Here is an 18143-nt window from a genome sequence, read left to right on the forward strand (position 1 = left end):
AATCTAATTCAAACTTTTACAAACTTTTAAACTCTAAAAGAAATGCTAAACAGGATCTAACACAAGGCCCTAGCAGGTCTTTTAAGAATTTAGAAAACTTTTCAAATTGCAAAAATCAATTTCTAATGACAATTTTGGAATTTGTCGTGTGATCAGGTATTGGCTGAGTAGTCCAGCAAATGCAAAGTCTTGTACCCCACCGCTGATCCACCAATGTAGGAAGTTGGCTCTGTATGTGCTATTTCAAAGTAAGGAATAGCATGCACAGAGTCCAAGGGTTCCCCTTAGAGGTAAAATAGTGGTAAAAATAGATAATACTAATGCTCTATTTTGTGGTAGTGTGGTCGAGCAGTAGGCTTATCCAAGGAGTAGTGTTAAGCATTTGTTGTACATACACATAGACAATAAATGAGGTACACCCACTCAGAGACAAATCCAACCAATAGGTTTTTATATAGAAAAATATCTTTTCTTAGTTTATTTTAAGAACCACAGGTTCAAATTCTACATGTAATATCTCATTCGAAAGGTATTGCAGGTAAGTACTTTAGGAACTTCAAATCATCAAAATTGCATGTATACTTTTCAAGTTATTGACAAATAGCTGTTTTAAAAGTGGACACTTAGTGCAATTTTCACAGTTCCTAGGGGAGGTAAGTATTTGTTAGGTTAACCAGGTAAGTAAGACACTTACAGGGCTTAGTTCTTGGTCCAAGGTAGCCCACCGTTGGGGGTTCAGAGCAACCCCAAAGTCACCACACCAGCAGCTCAGGGCCGGTCAGGTGCAGAGTTCAAAGTGGTGCCCAAAACACATAGGCTAGAATGGAGAGAAGGGGGTGCCCCGGTTCCGGTCTGCTTGCAGGTAAGTACCCGCGTCTTCGGAGGGCAGACCAGGGGGGTTTTGTAGGGCACCGGGGGGGACACAAGTCCACACAGAGATTTCACCCTCAGCAGCGCGGGGGCGGCCGGGTGCAGTGTAGAAACAAGCGTCGGGTTTTCAATGTTAGTCTATGAGAGATCTCGGGATCTCTTCAGCGCTGCAGGCAGGCAAGGGGGGGATTCCTCGGGGAAACCTCCACTTGGGCGAGGGAGAGGGACTCCTGGGGGTCACTCCTCCAGTGAAAGTCCGGTCCTTCAGGTCCTGGGGGCTGCGGGTGCAGGGTCTCTCCCAGGCGTCGGGACTTTAGGTTCAAAGAGTCGCGGTCAGGGGAAGCCTCGGGATTCCCTCTGCAGGCGGCGCTGTGGGGGCTCAGGGGGGACAGGTTTTGGTACTCACAGTATCAGAGTAGTCCTGGGGTCCCTCCTGAGGTGTTGGATCGCCACCAGCCGAGTCGGGGTCGCCGGGTGCAGTGTGGCAAGTCTCACGCTTCTTGCGGGGAGCTTGCAGGGTTCTTTAAAGCTGCTGGAAACAAAGTTGCAGCTTTTCTTGGAGCAGGTCCGCTGTCCTCGGGAGTTTCTTGTCTTTTCGAAGCAGGGGCAGTCCTCAGAGGATGTCGAGGTCGCTGGTCCCTTTGGAAGGCGTCGCTGGAGCAGGATCTTTGGAAGGCAGGAGACAGGCCGGTGAGTTTCTGGAGCCAAGGCAGTTGTCGTCTTCTGGTCTTCCGCTGCAGGGGTTTTCAGCTGGGCAGTCCTTCTTCTTGTAGTTGCAGGAATCTAATTTTCTAGGGTTCAGGGTAGCCCTTAAATACTAGATTTAAGGGCGTGTTTAGGTCTGGGGGGTTAGTAGCCAATGGCTACTAGCCCTGAGGGTGGGTACACCCTCTTTGTGCCTCCTCCCAAGGGGAGGGGGTCACAATCCTAACCCTATTGGGGGAATCCTCCATCTGCAAGATGGAGGATTTCTAAAAGTCAGAGTCACCTCAGCTCAGGACACCTTAGGGGCTGTCCTGACTGGTCAGTGACTCCTCCTTGTTGCTTTCTTTGTTCCCTCCAGCCTTGCCGCCAAAAGTGGGGGCCGTGGCCGGAGGGGGCGGGCAACTCCACTAAGCTGGAGTGCCCTGCTGGGCTGTGACAAAGGGGTGAGCCTTTGAGGCTCACCGCCAGGTGTTACAGCTCCTGCCTGGGGGAGGTGTTAGCATCTCCACCCAGTGCAGGCTTTGTTACTGGCCTCAGAGTGACAAAGGCACTCTCCCCATGGGGCCAGCAACATGTCTCTAGTGTGGCAGGCTGCTGGAACTAGTCAGCCTACACAGATAGTCGGTTAAGTTTCAGGGGGCACCTCTAAGGTGCCCTCTGGGGTGTATTTTGCAATAAAATGTACACTGGCATCAGTGTGCATTTATTGTGCTGAGAAGCTTGATACCAAACTTCCCAGTTTTCAGTGTAGCCATTATGGTGCTGTGGAGTTCGTGTTTGACAAACTCCCAGACCATATACTCTTATGGCTACCCTGCACTTACAATGTCTAAGGTTTTGTTTAGACACTGTAGGGGTACCATGCTCATGCACTGGTACCCTCACCTATGGTATAGTGCACCCTGCCTTAGGGCTGTAAGGCCTGCTAGAGGGGTGTCTTACCTATACTGCATAGGCAGTGAGAGGCTGGCATGGCACCCTGAGGGGAGTGCCATGTCGACTTACTCGTTTTGTCCTCACTAGCACACACAAGCTGGCAAGCAGTGTGTCTGTGCTGAGTGAGAGGTCTCCAGGGTGGCATAAGACATGCTGCAGCCCTTAGAGACCTTCCTTGGCATCAGGGCCCTTGGTACTAGAAGTACCAGTTACAAGGGACTTATCTGGATGCCAGGGTCTGCCAATTGTGGATACAAAAGTACAGGTTAGGGAAAGAACACTGGTGCTGGGGCCTGGTTAGCAGGCCTCAGCACACTTTCAATTGTAAACATAGCATCAGCAAAGGCAAAAAGTCAGGGGGCAACCATGCCAAGGAGGCATTTCCTTACAACCTGCCATCTCCAACCTGAGTTGAAGTGGACCATCACCGACAACAAGGTTCCCCAGCCCCCGAGTGTCTTAAGTCCATTGTGGTTTCACCTCTCCTGGACTCCTTGACTACACCTGTAGCCTCTGCACACAGCCCTCCTCTACCGTGGCAGCTCCAGTAAAGATAACCCGACACCTAAGGATCCCTCTGCATCTGTCACCCCTGAGCTGTGGAGAAGAGCACCAAAGGTGCCTACCTGTGCCTGAGCATAGTGAGGTATGAGCCCCGCTGTTGGTTCAGCCCGACTTGCCTCCTGGCCACAACCTACAGCCTCTTTCTGCAGTGACTGATCTCCATAGGAATGCATTATGCACCCAATGCTTTTTTGTACCCTGCACCTGGCTGCCCTGGTGCCGCTGGTGGTGTACTGCTGGTGCGGCCTTGGTCCATGCACAGCACTCATCTTAACTCCTGGAGGTTGGTCTTGTAAGTCGCAATACTCTACCTGTTTGCAGAACTAGTTTTTCCTCCCATAGGATAACCAGAAATTGCACTGTGTCCACGTTTTAAAGTGAAAAAATTCCTATTTAAAAACATACTTACCTGAGTGATTTTTCTCTAATGACTTAATATACATAAAGATACTTGCTATTATTATAAATTGGTGTGAATCTCCCTTTTGAGTCGGGGCTAGGTTGAGCTTGCAAGCGCTTTGACCTGCTGTAATCGATCTGTGGGCTTTTAACAATGCCCACCGCACGCCCATCACTGTCACTTGTTCACGGGCTTGCCTTTCAAAAATCCTTTGTTTGTTTTCATTGGTAAATGCTTTTCGTTTGTCCCTCCTTGGTGCGGTTTTGCTACCACCTTGGACACTGATCCTGAGACATGGATATTTGCACGTTTGCTGGTATGTTTGACTGCCAGCAAACTTGTTTTTCCTTTTGTGTCTCTCCTTCACGGCTGGAGGGCTTTGAATCGGCTCACTTATGTCAACTGTTTTACTATTTATTTTCAATTTATGTGGCCAGAAAAGTCCAGTTAGGAATTTTCAACGCTAATAGCTCTAACTCGTTTAACTATTGTGTGCATTTGTAGATGTCTCTGTGTTAATATTAATGCTGCTCAACCATACTACACATAAATAGGGCACTTTGAGATTGCATAGCAAGTCCTGGCCACTCACTGTGGAACCCTTGGGCCCTTTACACAGTATTTACATACCACATAAAGGACCAGCTTCCTACAGTAACCTGCCAGAACTACTGAATATCCCCATAGAGCTTTCGCCCTGTCACGGCCTACTCAATCTTGTACCTAAGTGCCAAGATCAGCATATTCAATGTAAATTAGGTTCCTTGGGGTTGCTTCAGGTGAAGCTCTGTATTGCTATACTCTGGAAGCATGAGAAAGGGATTTGTGGGAGTGGGCTCTATCAGAAGAAATTAGAATGAAAATGCTTAGAACCCATCTAAAGCTTCAGGATAACTTGAAATTGGGGTCTGATATGTTCACTATGTTGTTGTCGAGATGAGAATTGGGAGGGGGGGTGGGGGGAAAAATACTGTGTTGTGTTTTACCTACACTGCTTGTATTGCGGGTAATGTTTCATAGTATAAATATATATATATAGATAGATATATATATGTTCAATGGCATGTGTAGCTGCAGATACACATGCTTTGCACATCCCGCCATCTAGTGTTGGGCTCGGAGTGTTACAAGTTGTTTTTCTTCGAAGAAGTCTTTTCGAGTCACGAGATCAAGGGACTCCTCCCCTTTCGGCTCCATTGCGCATGGGCGTCGACTCCATCTTAGATTGTTTTCTTTTTTTCCGCCATCGGGTTCGGATGTGTTCCTTTTCGCTCCGTGTTTCGGGTCGGAAAGTTAGTTAGAATCTCGGAAAAATTGACGGTATTGTTTGCGCTTCGGTATCGGGTTAGTTACAACAGATGGACACTGACTTTTGAAGAGCTCCGGTGGCCCTTTGGGGTTTTTTCGATCCCCCGTCGGGTCGGCCCGGCCATGTGTCTCTTCAAGGCTGATGGAAGGGACCCCATTCCGCTTCTGCCCAAAATGTCACAACAAGTATCCGTATACAAATCAGCACCTGGTCTGTAACTTGTGTTTGTCTCCAGAAAACAGAGAAGATACCTGTGAAGCCTGTCGAGCGTTTCGGTCGAGGGAGACATTAAGAGACCGAAGAGCGAGAAGACTACAGATGGCGTCGGCGCCGACAGGACAAAGGCATTTGGAGGAGGAAGAAGAAACCTTCTCCATCCAGGAGTCGGACTCGGACGAGCTCGATCCCGAAGAAACGCCTAAAACTGTGAGTAAGACGTCGAAACATAAAGCTCACGAGAAGACCACAAAAGCCCAGGGGACGCCACCGCCAACAGGCCATGGCTTAACCCGAAAAATAGGTGACTGATCATCGGCACCGAAAAAGGGCACGCTTGTGTCGAAGTCATCCGACTCCGGCCGAGATACCGGCACACAGCAATCTCGAGCCCGAGACAGCGGCTCCGAGCAAGTTCGGGACCGAAATGGGTCGGCACCGAGAGACCACGACGCCGAAAATAAAGAAAGTGTCGTCGGAGCCGAAAAAGGCTACGAAAAGGTTTCCATTCCGAAACATCTAGCCTCGGAAACGAAATCAGGTTCCTACACAGAGGAACAGGGATTGTCCTCCCAAATGCAAGGACATAAGTTCGCACAAGAACTAGAATCAATGGAGCCAGACTATACCCAAAGGAGGCTCCACATTCAAAAGGACACAGGGAAGATAAGCACTCTTCCCCCAATTAAAATGAAAAGAAGACTTGCCTTTCAAGAAAAGGACAAACAGCCACAGGCAAAGGTGGCAAGACAGACAACTCCGCCACCATCTCCACCACCATCAATGCACACATCACCGGTAATCACTCCACCACTGATGCAATCCCCAACTCATACTGCAATGAGTCAGGATGATCCCGACGCATGGGACCTTTATGATGCGCCAGTATCGGATAACAGCCCAGACTGTTTCCCAGCGAGACCGTCGCCACCTGAAGACAGTACATCCTACACGCAGGTGGTCTCAAGAGCAGCGGCTTTTCATAATGTCACCTTGCATGCAGAACCGATTGAGGATGACTTTTTGTTTAATACACTATCCTCCACTAATATCCAATACCAGAGCTTACCTATGCTACCTGGAAGGCTAAAACACTCCAAACAGGTGTTTCAGGAGCCTGTGAAGGGCAGGACCATAACTCCAAGGGTGGAGAAAAAGAACAAGCCACCGCCTACAGACCCTGTGTACATCACGCAGCAATTAGCACCAGACTCTGTGGTAGTAGGGGCAACTCGCAAGAGAGCAAACTCTCACCTCGGGAGACGCACCACCTCCCGACAAGGAGAGTCGCAAATTCGACGCTGCAGGGAAAAGGCTTGCAGCACAAGCAGCAAACCAATGACGCATTGCCAACTCACAAGCACTTCTGGCAAGATATGATAGGGCTCATTGGGACGAAATGCAGCATTTCATAGAACACTTACCCAAAGAGTTCCAGAAAAGGGCACAACAAGTGGTGGAGGAAGGACAAAGTATCTCAAATAATCAGGTACGGTCAGCAATGGATGCAGCAGATACAGCTGCAAGGACAGTAAATACTGCAGTAACAATAAGGAGACACGCATGGTTGCGTACGTCAGGATTCAAGCCGGAAATACAACAAGCCATGCTGAATATGCCTTTTAATGGACAGCAGTTGTTTGGGCCGGAGGTGGACACTGCTATCGAAAAACTTAAAAAAGACACTGATACGGCCAAAGCCATGGGCGCACTCTACTCCCCACAGAGCAGAGGCACATTTCGCAAAACACAGTTTAGAGGGGGGTTTCGAGGACAGGCTACAGAACCCACAAACTCACAAACAAGGCCCACTTATCAAAGTCAATATCAGCGGGGAAGTTTTCGGGGGCAATATAGAGGGGGGCAATTCCAAAAGAATAGAGGGAAGTTCCAAAGTCCCAAAACTCCTCAAAACAAGCAGTGACTTCCAAGTCACAAATCCCCAACACATAACACCGGTGGGGGGAAGACTAAGCAATTTTTACAAACATTGGGAGGAAATAACAACAGACACTTGGGTCCTAGCAATTATCCAGTATGGTTATTGCATAGAATTTCTCAAATTCCCTCCAAACGTCCCACCAAAAACACACAATATGTCAAAACAACACATGGATCTTCTAGAATTAGAGGTCCAAGCATTGCTACAAAAAGGAGCAATAGAATTAGTACCAATTCAACAGAAAGGAACAGGAGTTTACTCTCTGTACTTTCTCATACCCAAAAAGGACAAAACACTGAGACCTATATTAGATCTCAGAACATTAAATACCTACATCAAATCAGATCACTTTCACATGGTGACATTACAGGACGTAATCCCACTGCTCAAACAACAAGACTACATAACAACACTAGACCTAAAGGATGCATATTTCCATATACCAATACATCCTTCACACAGAAAGTACTTAAGGTTTGTATTCCAAGGGGTACATTACCAATTCAAGGTGTTGCCATTCGGAATAACAACTGTGCCAAGAGTTTTTACAAAATGCCTGGCAGTGGTAGCTGCACATATCAGAAGGCAGCAAATACATGTGTTCCCGTACCTAGACGATTGGTTAATCAAAACCAACACGCTAGAATGGTGTTCACAACACACAAAGTACGTCATAGAAACCCTCCACAAACTAGGTTTCTCAATCAACTACACAAAGTCACACCTTCAGCCGTGTCAAACACAGCAATACTTACGGGCAACAATCAACACAGCAAAAGGGATTGCCACTCCAAGTCCACAAAGGGTACAGGCATTTCACAATGTAATACAGGCCATGCATCGAAAACAAAGAATACAAGTCAAAATGGTGATGAAACTCCTAGGCATGATGTCCTCATGCATAGCCATTGTCCCAAACGCAAGGTTGCACATGCGGCCCTTACAACAGTGCCTAGCATCACAGTGGTCACAGGCACAGGGTCAACTTCTAGATCTGGTGTTGGTAGATCGCCAAACATACACCTCGGTTCAATGGTGGAACAGTATAAATTTAAACCAAGGGCGGCCTTTCCAAGACCCAGTGCCACAATACGTAATAACGACAGATGCCTCCATGATAGGGTGGGGAGCACACCTCAATCAATACAGCATCCAGGGACAATGGGACACTCAGCAAAAACAGTTTCATATAAATCACTTAGAACTACTGGCAGTATTTCTAGCGTTAAAGGCATTTCAACCCATAATAAGCCACAAACACATTTTTGTCAAAACAGACAACATGACAATGATGTGTTACCTAAACAAACAGGGAGGGACACACTCAACACAGTTGTGTCTCCTGGCACAGAAAATATGGCATTGGGCGATTCACAACCACATTCGCCTAATAGCACAGTTTATTCCAGGGATTCAGAATCAGTTAGCAGACAATCTCTCTCGGGATCACCAACAGATCCACAAATGGGAGATTCACCCCCAAATACTGAACACTTACTTCCAAAGTTGGGGAACACCACAAATAGATCTATTTGCAACAAAGGAAAACGCAAAATGCCGAAACTTCGCATCCAGGTACCCACAAGATCAGTCTCAGGGCAATGCGTTATGGATGAGTTGGTCAGGGATATTTGCATACGCTTTTCCCCCTCTCCCACTCCTTCCATATCTGGTAAACAAGTTGAGTCAAAACAAACTCAGACTCATACTTATAGCACCAACTTGGGCAAGACAACCTTGGTACACAACACTACTAGACCTCTCAGTAGTGCCTCATGTCAAACTACCAAACAGACCAGATCTGTTAACTCAACACAAACAACAGATCAGACACCCAAATCCAGCATCGCTGAATCTAGCAATTTGGCTCCTGAAGTCCTAGAGTTCGGACACTTAGACCTTACACAGGAATGTATGGAAGTCATAAACCAAGCTAGGAAACCTACCACTGGACATTGCTATGCAAATAAGTGGAAAAGATTTGTTTATTACTGCCATAATAATCAAATTCAACCCTTACACGCATCTGCCAAAGACATCGTAAGCTACTTACTACATTTGCAAAAGTCAAAGCTAGCTTTTTCTTCCATTAAGATACATCTTACCGCAATTTCAGCTTACCTGAAAATTACGCACTCAACTTCACTATTTAGGATACCAGTAATAAAAGCGTTTATGGAAGGCCTAAATAGAATTATACCACCAAGAACACCACCAGTTCCTTCATGGAACCTCAACATTGTCTTAACACGACTCATGGGTCCACCTTTTGAGCCCATGCACTCTTGTGAAATAAAATACTTAACATGGAAAGTTGCATTTCTAATTGCCATCACATCTCTAAGAAGAGTAAGTGAGATTTAAGCATTTACCATACAAGAACCATTTATTCAAATACACAAGCATAAAGTAGTTCTACGGACAAATCCTAAATTTTTACCGAAAGTCATATCACCGTTCCACTTGAATCAAACAGTAGAATTACCAGTGTTCTTCCCACAGCCAGATTCTGTAGCTGAAATAGCACTACATACATTAGACATCAAAAGAGCGTTAATGTACTACATTGACAGAACAAAACAAATTCGGAAAACAAAACAATTATTTGTTGCTTTCCAAAAACCTCATACAGGAAATCCGATTTCCAAACAAGGCATTGCTAGATGGATAGTTAAACGCATTCAAACTTGCTATCTCAAAGCAAAAAGAGAACTGCCTATTACACCAAAGGCACACTCGACTAGAAAGAAACGTGCTACCATGGCCTTTCTAGGAAATATTCCAATGACTGAAATATGTAAGGCAGCCACATGGTCTACGCCTCATACGTTTACCAAACACTACTGCGTGGCTGTGTTAACAGCACAACAAGCCACAGTAGGCCAAGCAGTACTACGAACTTTGTTTCAAACAACTTTGTTTCAAACAACTTCAACTACAGGCTGAACCACCGCTTTTGGGGAGATAACTGCTTACTAGTCTATGCAAAGCATGTGTATCTGCAGCTAAACATGCCATCGAACGGAAAATGTCACTTACCCAGTGTACATCTGTTCGTGGCATGAGACGCTGCAGATTCACATGCGCCCACCCGCCTCCCCGGGAGCCTGTAGCCGTTTCGAAGTTGATCTTGAACATTTGCAAATTTGTAAATATATCACTTTAAACTACATTATTGTAGGAAGTTGGCTCTGTATGCACTATTTCAAAGTAAGGAATAGTATGCACAGAGTCCAAGGGTTCCCCTTAGAGGTAAGATAGTGGCAAAAAGAGATAATACTAATGCTCTATTTTGTGGTAGTGTGGTCGAGCAGTAGGCTTATCAAAGGAGTAGTGTTAAGCATTTGTTGTACATACACACAGGCAATAAATGAGGAACACACACTCAGAGACAAATCCAGCCAATAGGTTTTGTTATAGAAAAATATATTTTCTTAGTTTATTTTAAGAACCACAGGTTCAAAGTCTACATGTAATATCTCATTTGAAAGGTATTGCAGGTAAGTACTTTAGGAGCTTTGAATAATCACAGTAGCATATATACTTTTTACATAAAACACAATAAGCTGTTTTAAAAGTGGACACTTAGTGCAATTTTCACAGTTCCTGGGGGAGGTAAAGTATTGTTATTTTTAGCAGGTAAGTAAATCACTTACAGGTCTCAGTTTTGGGTCCAAGGTAGCCCACCGTTGGGGGTTCAGAGCAACCCCAAAGTTACCACACCAGCAGCTTCGGGCCGGTCAGGTGCAGAGGTATGAGGTGCCCAAAACACATAGGCTTCAATGGAGAGAAGGGGGTGCCTCGGTTCCAGTCTGCCAGCAGGTAAGTACCCGCATCTTCGGAGGGCAGACCAGGGGGGGTTTTGTAGGGCACCGGGGGGGACACAAGTCAGCACAAAAAGCACACCCTCAGCAGCGCGGGGGCGGCCGGGTGCAGTGTGTAAACAAGCGTCGGGTTCTCTGTAGGTTTCAATGGGAGACCAAGGGGGTCTCTTCAGCGGTGCAGGCAGGCAAGGGGGGTTGCTCCTCGGGGTAGCCACCACCTGGGCAAGGGAGAGGGCCTCCTGAGGGTCACTCCTGCACAGAAGTTCCGTTCCTTCAGGTGCTGGGGCCTGCGGGTGCAGGGTCTTTTCCAGCCGTCGGGACTTTAGGTTCAGGCAGTCGCTGTCAGGGGGAGCCTCGGGATTCCCTCTGCAGGCGTCGCTGTGGGGGCTCAGGAGGGACAACTTTGGTTACTCACGGTCTCGGAGTCGCCGGAGGGTCCTCCCTGAGGTGTTGGTTCTCCACCAGTTGAGTCGGGGTCGCCGGGTGCAGTGTTGCAAGTCTCACGCTTCTTGCGGGGATTTGCAGGGGTCTTTAAATCTGCTCCTCTGTAACAAAGTTGCAGTTCTTTTGGAGCAGTGCTGCTGTCCTCGGGAGTTTCTTGTCTTTCTTGAAGCAGGGCAGTCCTCTGAGGATTCAGAGGTCGCTGGTCCTTTGGAAAGCGTCGCTGGACCAGGTTTCTTTGGAAGGTAGGAGACAGGCCGGTAAGACTGGGGCCAAAGCAGTTGGTGTCTTCTGTTCTTCTTCTGCAGGGGTTTTTCAGCTCAGCAGTCCTCTTCTTCTTGTAGTTTCAGGAATCTAAATTCTTAGGTTCAGGGGAGCCCTTAAATACTAAATTTAAGGGCGTGTTTAGGTCTGGGGGGTTAGTAGCCAATGGCTACTAGCCCTGAGGGTGGGTACACCCTCTTTGTGCCTCCTCCCAAGGGGAGGGGGTCACATTCCTATCCCTATTGGGGGAATCCTCCTTCTACAAGATGGAGGATTTCTAAAAGTCAGAGTCACCTCAGCTCAGGACACCTTAGGGGCTGTCCTGACTGGCCAGTGACTCCTCCTTGTTTTTCTCATTATCTCTCCTGGACTTGCCGCCAAAAGTGGGGGCTGGGTCCAGGAGGCGGGCATCTCCACTAGCTGGAGTGCCCTGGGGCATTGTAACACGAAGCTTGAGCCTTTGAAGCTCACTGCTAGGTGTTACAATTCCTACAGGGGGGAGGTGTGAAGCACCTCCACCCAGAGCAGGCTTTGTTTCTGTCCTCAGAGAGCACAAAGGCTCTCACCGCATGGGGTCAGAAACTCGTTTCTCAGTAGCAGGCTGGCAGAGACCAGTCAGTCCTGCACTGAACAATTGGGTAAAATACAGGGGGTATCTCTAAGATGCCCTCTGTGTGCATTTTTTAATAAATCCAACACTGGCATCAGTGTGGGTTTATTATTCTGAGAAGTTTGATACTAAACTTCCCAGTATTCAGTGTAGCCATTATGGAGCTGTGGAGTTCGTTTTTGACAGACTCCCAGCCCATATACTCTTATGGCTACCCTGCACTTACAATGTCTAAGGTTTTGCTTAGACACTGTAGGGGCATAGTGCTCATGCACATATGCCCTCACCTGTGGTATAGTGCACCCTGCCTTAGGGCTGTAAGGCCTACTAGAGGGGTGACTTACCTATGCCACAGGCAGTGGGAGCTTGGCATGGCACCCTGAGGGGAGTGCCATGTCGACTTAGTCATTTTCTCCCCACCAGCACACACAAGCTGGCAAGCAGTGTGTCTGTGCTGAGTGAGGGGTCCCTAGGGTGGCATAAGACATGCTGCAGCCCTTAGAGACCTTCCCTGGCATCAGGGCCCTTGGTACCAGGGGTACCAGTTACAAGGGACTTACCTAGGTGCCAGGGTTGTGCCAATTGTGGAAACAATGGTACATTTTAGGTGAAAGAACACTGGTGATGGGGCCTGGTTAGCAGGGTCCCAGCACACTTCTCAGTCAAGTCAGCATCAGTATCAGGCAAAAAGTGGGGGGTAACTGCAACAGGGAGCCATTTCTTTACAATTATGTACATACATATTCACTCCATTGCATGGGTACTATTACTATAATACACAACTCCTACCTCACCCTCTGCGGGGAAAACAATCTAAGATTGAGTCGACGCCCATGCGCAATGGAGCCGAAAGGGGAGGAGTCCCTCGAAAAGACTTCTTCGAAGAAAAACAACTTGTAACACTCCGAGCCCAACACTAGATGGCCGGATGTTCAAAGTATGTGAACCTGCAGCGTCTCATGCCACGAACAGATGTACACTGGGTAAGTGACATTTTCCATATATATAATATATATATATATATATATATATATATATATATATATATATATATATATATAATTTTTTTTAAATACAGACACAATTGATTCTCTTAAATGACCCCTAATTAATTGTTCCCAGTTGGTGGTGGTCTCGACCTTGGTCACGGTTCCCATGTGCCGAAGACCGGACCAGCTCGTCCTGCATCCCCCCCCTCCACCCCCCTGATCAGGGATGGAAGGGGAATCGCTTCCCCTTCCAACCCTCCCAACCACCCACCAACCTAAGCATTTCTTTGGAGGGAGCAGGCAGAGACATCAAAAGAAAGCAAAGGCTCTTCCTTTCTTTCGATGTCATTCTAAGCAGAAATGCCCACTAGACGCCATGGAGTTTTTTTTAAAAACATTTTTATTTACATATAAAGGGGAGTACCCCTTGGGCAAGGGTCGCTCCCCAGGGGGCAATAATTTCATTAGGCCTATTCTGCAACCCCACCAGACACCAGGGAAGATGGTTTTTTTTCTTCTTCAAAAAAGAGGGTGGGGGTATGGACATACCCCCACCCCAAATAAATGGGGGCAAAGTTGTTCTGCCCACCAGTGGGCAGAAGGGGCAGTTACACCCGATCCACTCCCCAGGGGTCAGAAAGCCAACTAGATGCCAGGGAATTAAAAAAATAATAATAATTATTGTGGGCTCGTGGCTACCAACCAGTATGGGCATGGTTATACCCCCCCCCCCCCCCCCCCCCCCCCAACTGAAGGGGGTAACAGTCTTTCAGCTCTCCCCTGCACACTAAAACATGTTATCCCACGGCAAGCAAGAGGACATTTGATTATTTGGGATTTTGGTTTTACATTTGGGCCATGAGAGCGTGGCTAACTCTCAAAATTGTCCCACTCAGAATGGTGAGGGCTGCACTTTTGATAATTTTGATGTGCCCAGATAGTGTTTTGGGGTATTTCCTTTCGTGGGCCTGTCCATACAATTGAGGTACCATTTTTATCGGGAGACTTGGGGGTATGCTGGGTGGAAGGAAATTTGTGACTCCTCTCAGATTCCAGAACTTTGTCACCGAAATGTGAGGAAAAAGCATTTGTTTGGACAAATTTTGAGGTTTTCAAAGGATTTTGGGTAGCAGAACATGGTGAGAGTCCAACAAATCACCCAATCTTGGATTTCCCTAGGTGTCTAGTTTTCAAAAATGCACAGGTTTGGTAAGTTTCCTTGGGTGCCATCTGAGCTTGAGATCAAAATCCACAGCTAGTCACTTTCCAAAAAACACATCAGTTTTCAATGTAAAAATGTGATGTGTCCATGTTGCGTTTCCTGTCACTGGCATTAGGCCTACCCAAGCAAGTGAGGTACCATTTTTATCGGGAGACTTGAGGATGAACACAGAATAGCAAAACAGGTGTTACTGCCCCTTGTCTTTCTCTACACTTTGTCCTTCCAAATGTAAGACAGAGTGTAAAAAAAGACGTCTATTTGAGAAATGCCCTGTAATTTACATGCTTGTATGGGCACCCCAGAATTCAGAGATGTGCAAATAACCACTGCTTCTCAACACTTATCTTGTGCCCATTTTGGAAATACGAAGGTTTCCTGGATACCTATTTTGAATTGCTGTATACCCAGTATACAATGCAGCTCATTTATTGGCTCTGGGTACCTACGGTTTTTGATAAACCTACAAGCCCTATATATCCCCGCAACCAGAAGCATCCAGCAGATGTAACTGTATATTGCTTTCAAAAATCTGACATCGAAGGAAAAATTTACAGAGTAAAACGTGGAGAAAAATGGCTGCTTTTTTCACCCCAATTTCAATATGTTTTATTTTAGCTGTTATTTTCTGTAGGAAAACCTTGTAGGATCTACACAAATGACCCCTTGCTGAGTTCAGAATTTTGTCTACCTTTCAGAAATGTTTTGCTTTCTGGGATCCAGCATTGGTTTCACACCGATTTCTGTCACTAACTGGAAGGAGGCTAAAAGCACAAAATATAGTTAAATGGGGTATGTCCCAGTAAAATGCCAAAATTGTGTTGAAAAATGTGGGTTTCTGATTCAAGTCTGCCTGATCCTGAAAGCTGGGGTGATGGTGATTTTAGCACCACAAACGCTTTGTTGAAGCCATTTTCAGGGAGAAAACCACAAGCCTTCTTCTGCAGCACTTTTTTCCCTTTTTTAAAAAAAAAAAAAAAAACGAATTTTCGCTGTGTTTTGGCTAATTTGTTGGTCTCCTTCTGGGGAACCCACAAACTCTGGGTACCTCTAGAATCCCTAGCATGTTGGGGGGGATGCAAATTTGGCGTGGGTAGCTTTTGTGGACAAAACGTAATGAGGGCCTAAGCGCGAACTGCCCCAAATAGCCAATAAAAGGCCTGCCACCTGAGGGGGGAAAAGGTCTGGCAGCAAAGGGGTTAAGAGCCTTGCTGCGGCTGGTACTTAGTTAAAGGATCAACTTCATTTCATCAAACGTCTTTGGCGTTTTAAGAATAATCTGAAAAAATATTATTTGAGATTAGAATTAATTGATAATTTTACTCTTATCTGTTTAGTAATGTTTTGGTCCACTTTGGTTGCATGATGGCTCCTTGTACGATTTGATGTTTATGTTTTAGACCTTGATAAGCTTTTGTTCCTAATTTATGTTTGAGCAAAAGGAAATTAATAAACTAACGTTAACTGTGTACCTTTTGATTTAGTTCCATTGAAGAATTTGTTTAAGATGCTGACCAAATGCATAAGTTAATTTGGTTTTGTTTTGTCCTGCAGCATGTGCCTCGTTACCTTACCAGTTCTCTGCTGGATGAAACGATTGAAGCAGTGGTGGCCGGAATGAATACTGCTGTGTACCAGCGGCCGTTAACCCCTCGTGTGAAAACAGTGCGAAAAAAGAAAACCGGTAAGAATAGACATTCCCTTCACCCAGTATGGCCATAAAGTGCATGTAGAACGTCTGAAATGATTAGTGTTAGTTTCTTGCTGTTTAGTGTTCAATAATTACTTTACAGAATCTTCTTCTGTAGTCCTAAACACTGAATACTCATTTCCTTCTGTGGGATGCCTGTCTAGTCTAAAATATGTCATCTAAGATATTCAGTGTATATGAATAATGATGAAGATAGGTATGAGAGATAGCTGGTGTTATGGGTGAAATTTTCTCCCGAGCATTGGGAGAGTAAACATACCCTTACTATTCATAAACACTGTAGGAAGTTGGCTCTGTATGTGCTATTTCAAAGTAAGGAATAGCATGCACAGAGTCCAAGGGTTCCCCTTAGAGGTAAAATAGTGGTAAAAATAGATAATACTAATGCTCTATTTTGTGGTAGTGTGGTCGAGCAGTAGGCTTATCCAAGGAGTAGTGTTAAGCATTTGTTGTACATACACATAGACAATAAATGAGGTACACACACTCAGAGACAAATCCAGCCAATAGGTTTTTGTATAGAAAAATATATTTTCTTAGTTTATTTTAAGAACCACAGGTTCAAATTTAACATGTAATATCTTGTTTGAAAGGTATTGCAGGTAAGTACATTAGGAACTTTAAATCATAAAAATTGCATGTATACTTTTCAAGTTATTGACAAATAGCTGTTTTAAAAGTGGACACTTAGTGCAATTTTCACAGTTCCTGGGGGAGGTAAGTTTTTGTTAGTTTTACCAGGTGTAAGGAAATGCCTCCTTGGCATGGTTGCCCCCTGACTTTTTGCCTTTGCTGATGCTATGTTTACAATTGAAAGTGTGCTGAGGCCTGCTAACCAGGCCCCAGCACCAGTGTTCTTTCCCTAAACCTGTACTTTTGTATCCACAATTGGCAGACCCTGGCATCCAGATAAGTCCCTTGTAACTGGTACTTCTAGTACCAAGGGCCCTGATGCCAAGGAAGGTCTCTAAGGGCTGCAGCATGTCTTATGCCACCCTGGAGACCTCTCACTCAGCACAGACACACTGCTTGCCAGCTTGTGTGTGCTAGCGAGGACAAAACGAGTAAGTCGACATGGCACTCCCCTCAGGGTGCCATGCCAGCCTCTCACTGCCTATGCAGTATAGGTAAGACACCCCTCTAGCAGGCCTTACAGCCCTAAGGCAGGGTGCACTATACCATAGGTGAGGGTACCAGTGCATGAGCATGGTACCCCTACAGTGTCTAAACAAAAACCTTAGACATTGTAAGTGCAGGGTAGCCATAAGAGTATATGGTCTGGGAGTTTGTCAAACACGAACTCCACAGCACCATAATGGCTACACTGAAAACTGGGAAGTTTGGTATCAAACTTCTCAGCACAATAAATGCACACTGATGCCAGTGTACATTTTATTGTAAAATACACCCCAGAGGGCACCTTAGAGGTGCCCCCTGAAACTTAACCGACTATCTGTGTAGGCTGACTAGTTTTAGCAGCCTGCCACAAACCGAGACATGTTGCTGGCCCCAGGGGGAGAGTGCCTTTGTCACTCTGAGACCAGTAACAAGCCTGCACTGGGTGGAGATGCTAACACCTCCCCCAGGCAGGAATTGTCACACCTGGCGGTGAGCCTCAAAGGCTCACCTCCTTTGTGCCAACCCAGCAGGACACTCCAGCTAGTGGAGTTGCCCGCCCCCTCCGGCCAGGCCCCACTTTTGGCGGCAAGGCCGGAGAAAATAATGAGAAAAACAAGGAGGAGTCACTGGCCAGTCAGGACAGCCCCTAAGGTGTCCTGAGCTGAAGTGACTCTAACTTTTAAAAATCCTCCATCTTGCAGATGGAGGATTCCCCCAATAGGGTTAGGATTGTGACCCCCTCCCCTTGGGAGGAGGCACAAAGAGGGTGTACCCACCCTCAGGGCTAGTAGCCATTGGCTACTAACCCCCCAGACCTAAACACGCCCTTAAATTTAGTATTTAAGGACTACCCTGAACCCTAGAAAATTAGATTCCTGCAACTACAAGAAGAAGGACTGCCTAGCTGAACACCCCTGCAGAGGAAGACCAGAAGACGACAACTGCCTTGGCTCCAGAAACTCACCGGCCTGTCTCCTGCCTTCCAAAGATCCTGCTCCAGCGACGCCTTCCAAAGGGACCAGCG

The 18143-nt window shown here is 46.3% G+C and overlaps 1 protein-coding gene across 3 annotated transcripts in view; it reads left to right on the top strand.

The window, feature by feature from the left end:
- PHRF1 (PHD and ring finger domains 1) overlaps window positions 1–18143 on the top strand; it is a 606102-nt gene that overhangs the window by 216265 nt on the left and 371694 nt on the right. For all 3 annotated transcript variants that reach the window (XM_069223077.1, XM_069223079.1, XM_069223078.1), the window contains exon 9: window positions 15844–15973. In XM_069223077.1, coding sequence (XP_069079178.1) covers window positions 15844–15973 — 130 coding nt within the window. The remainder of the gene's footprint in view (window positions 1–15843; window positions 15974–18143) is intronic.

This window comes from Pleurodeles waltl, chromosome 3_1 (assembly GCF_031143425.1).
Source record: "Pleurodeles waltl isolate 20211129_DDA chromosome 3_1, aPleWal1.hap1.20221129, whole genome shotgun sequence".
Taxonomy (NCBI): Eukaryota; Metazoa; Chordata; class Amphibia; order Caudata; family Salamandridae; genus Pleurodeles; species Pleurodeles waltl.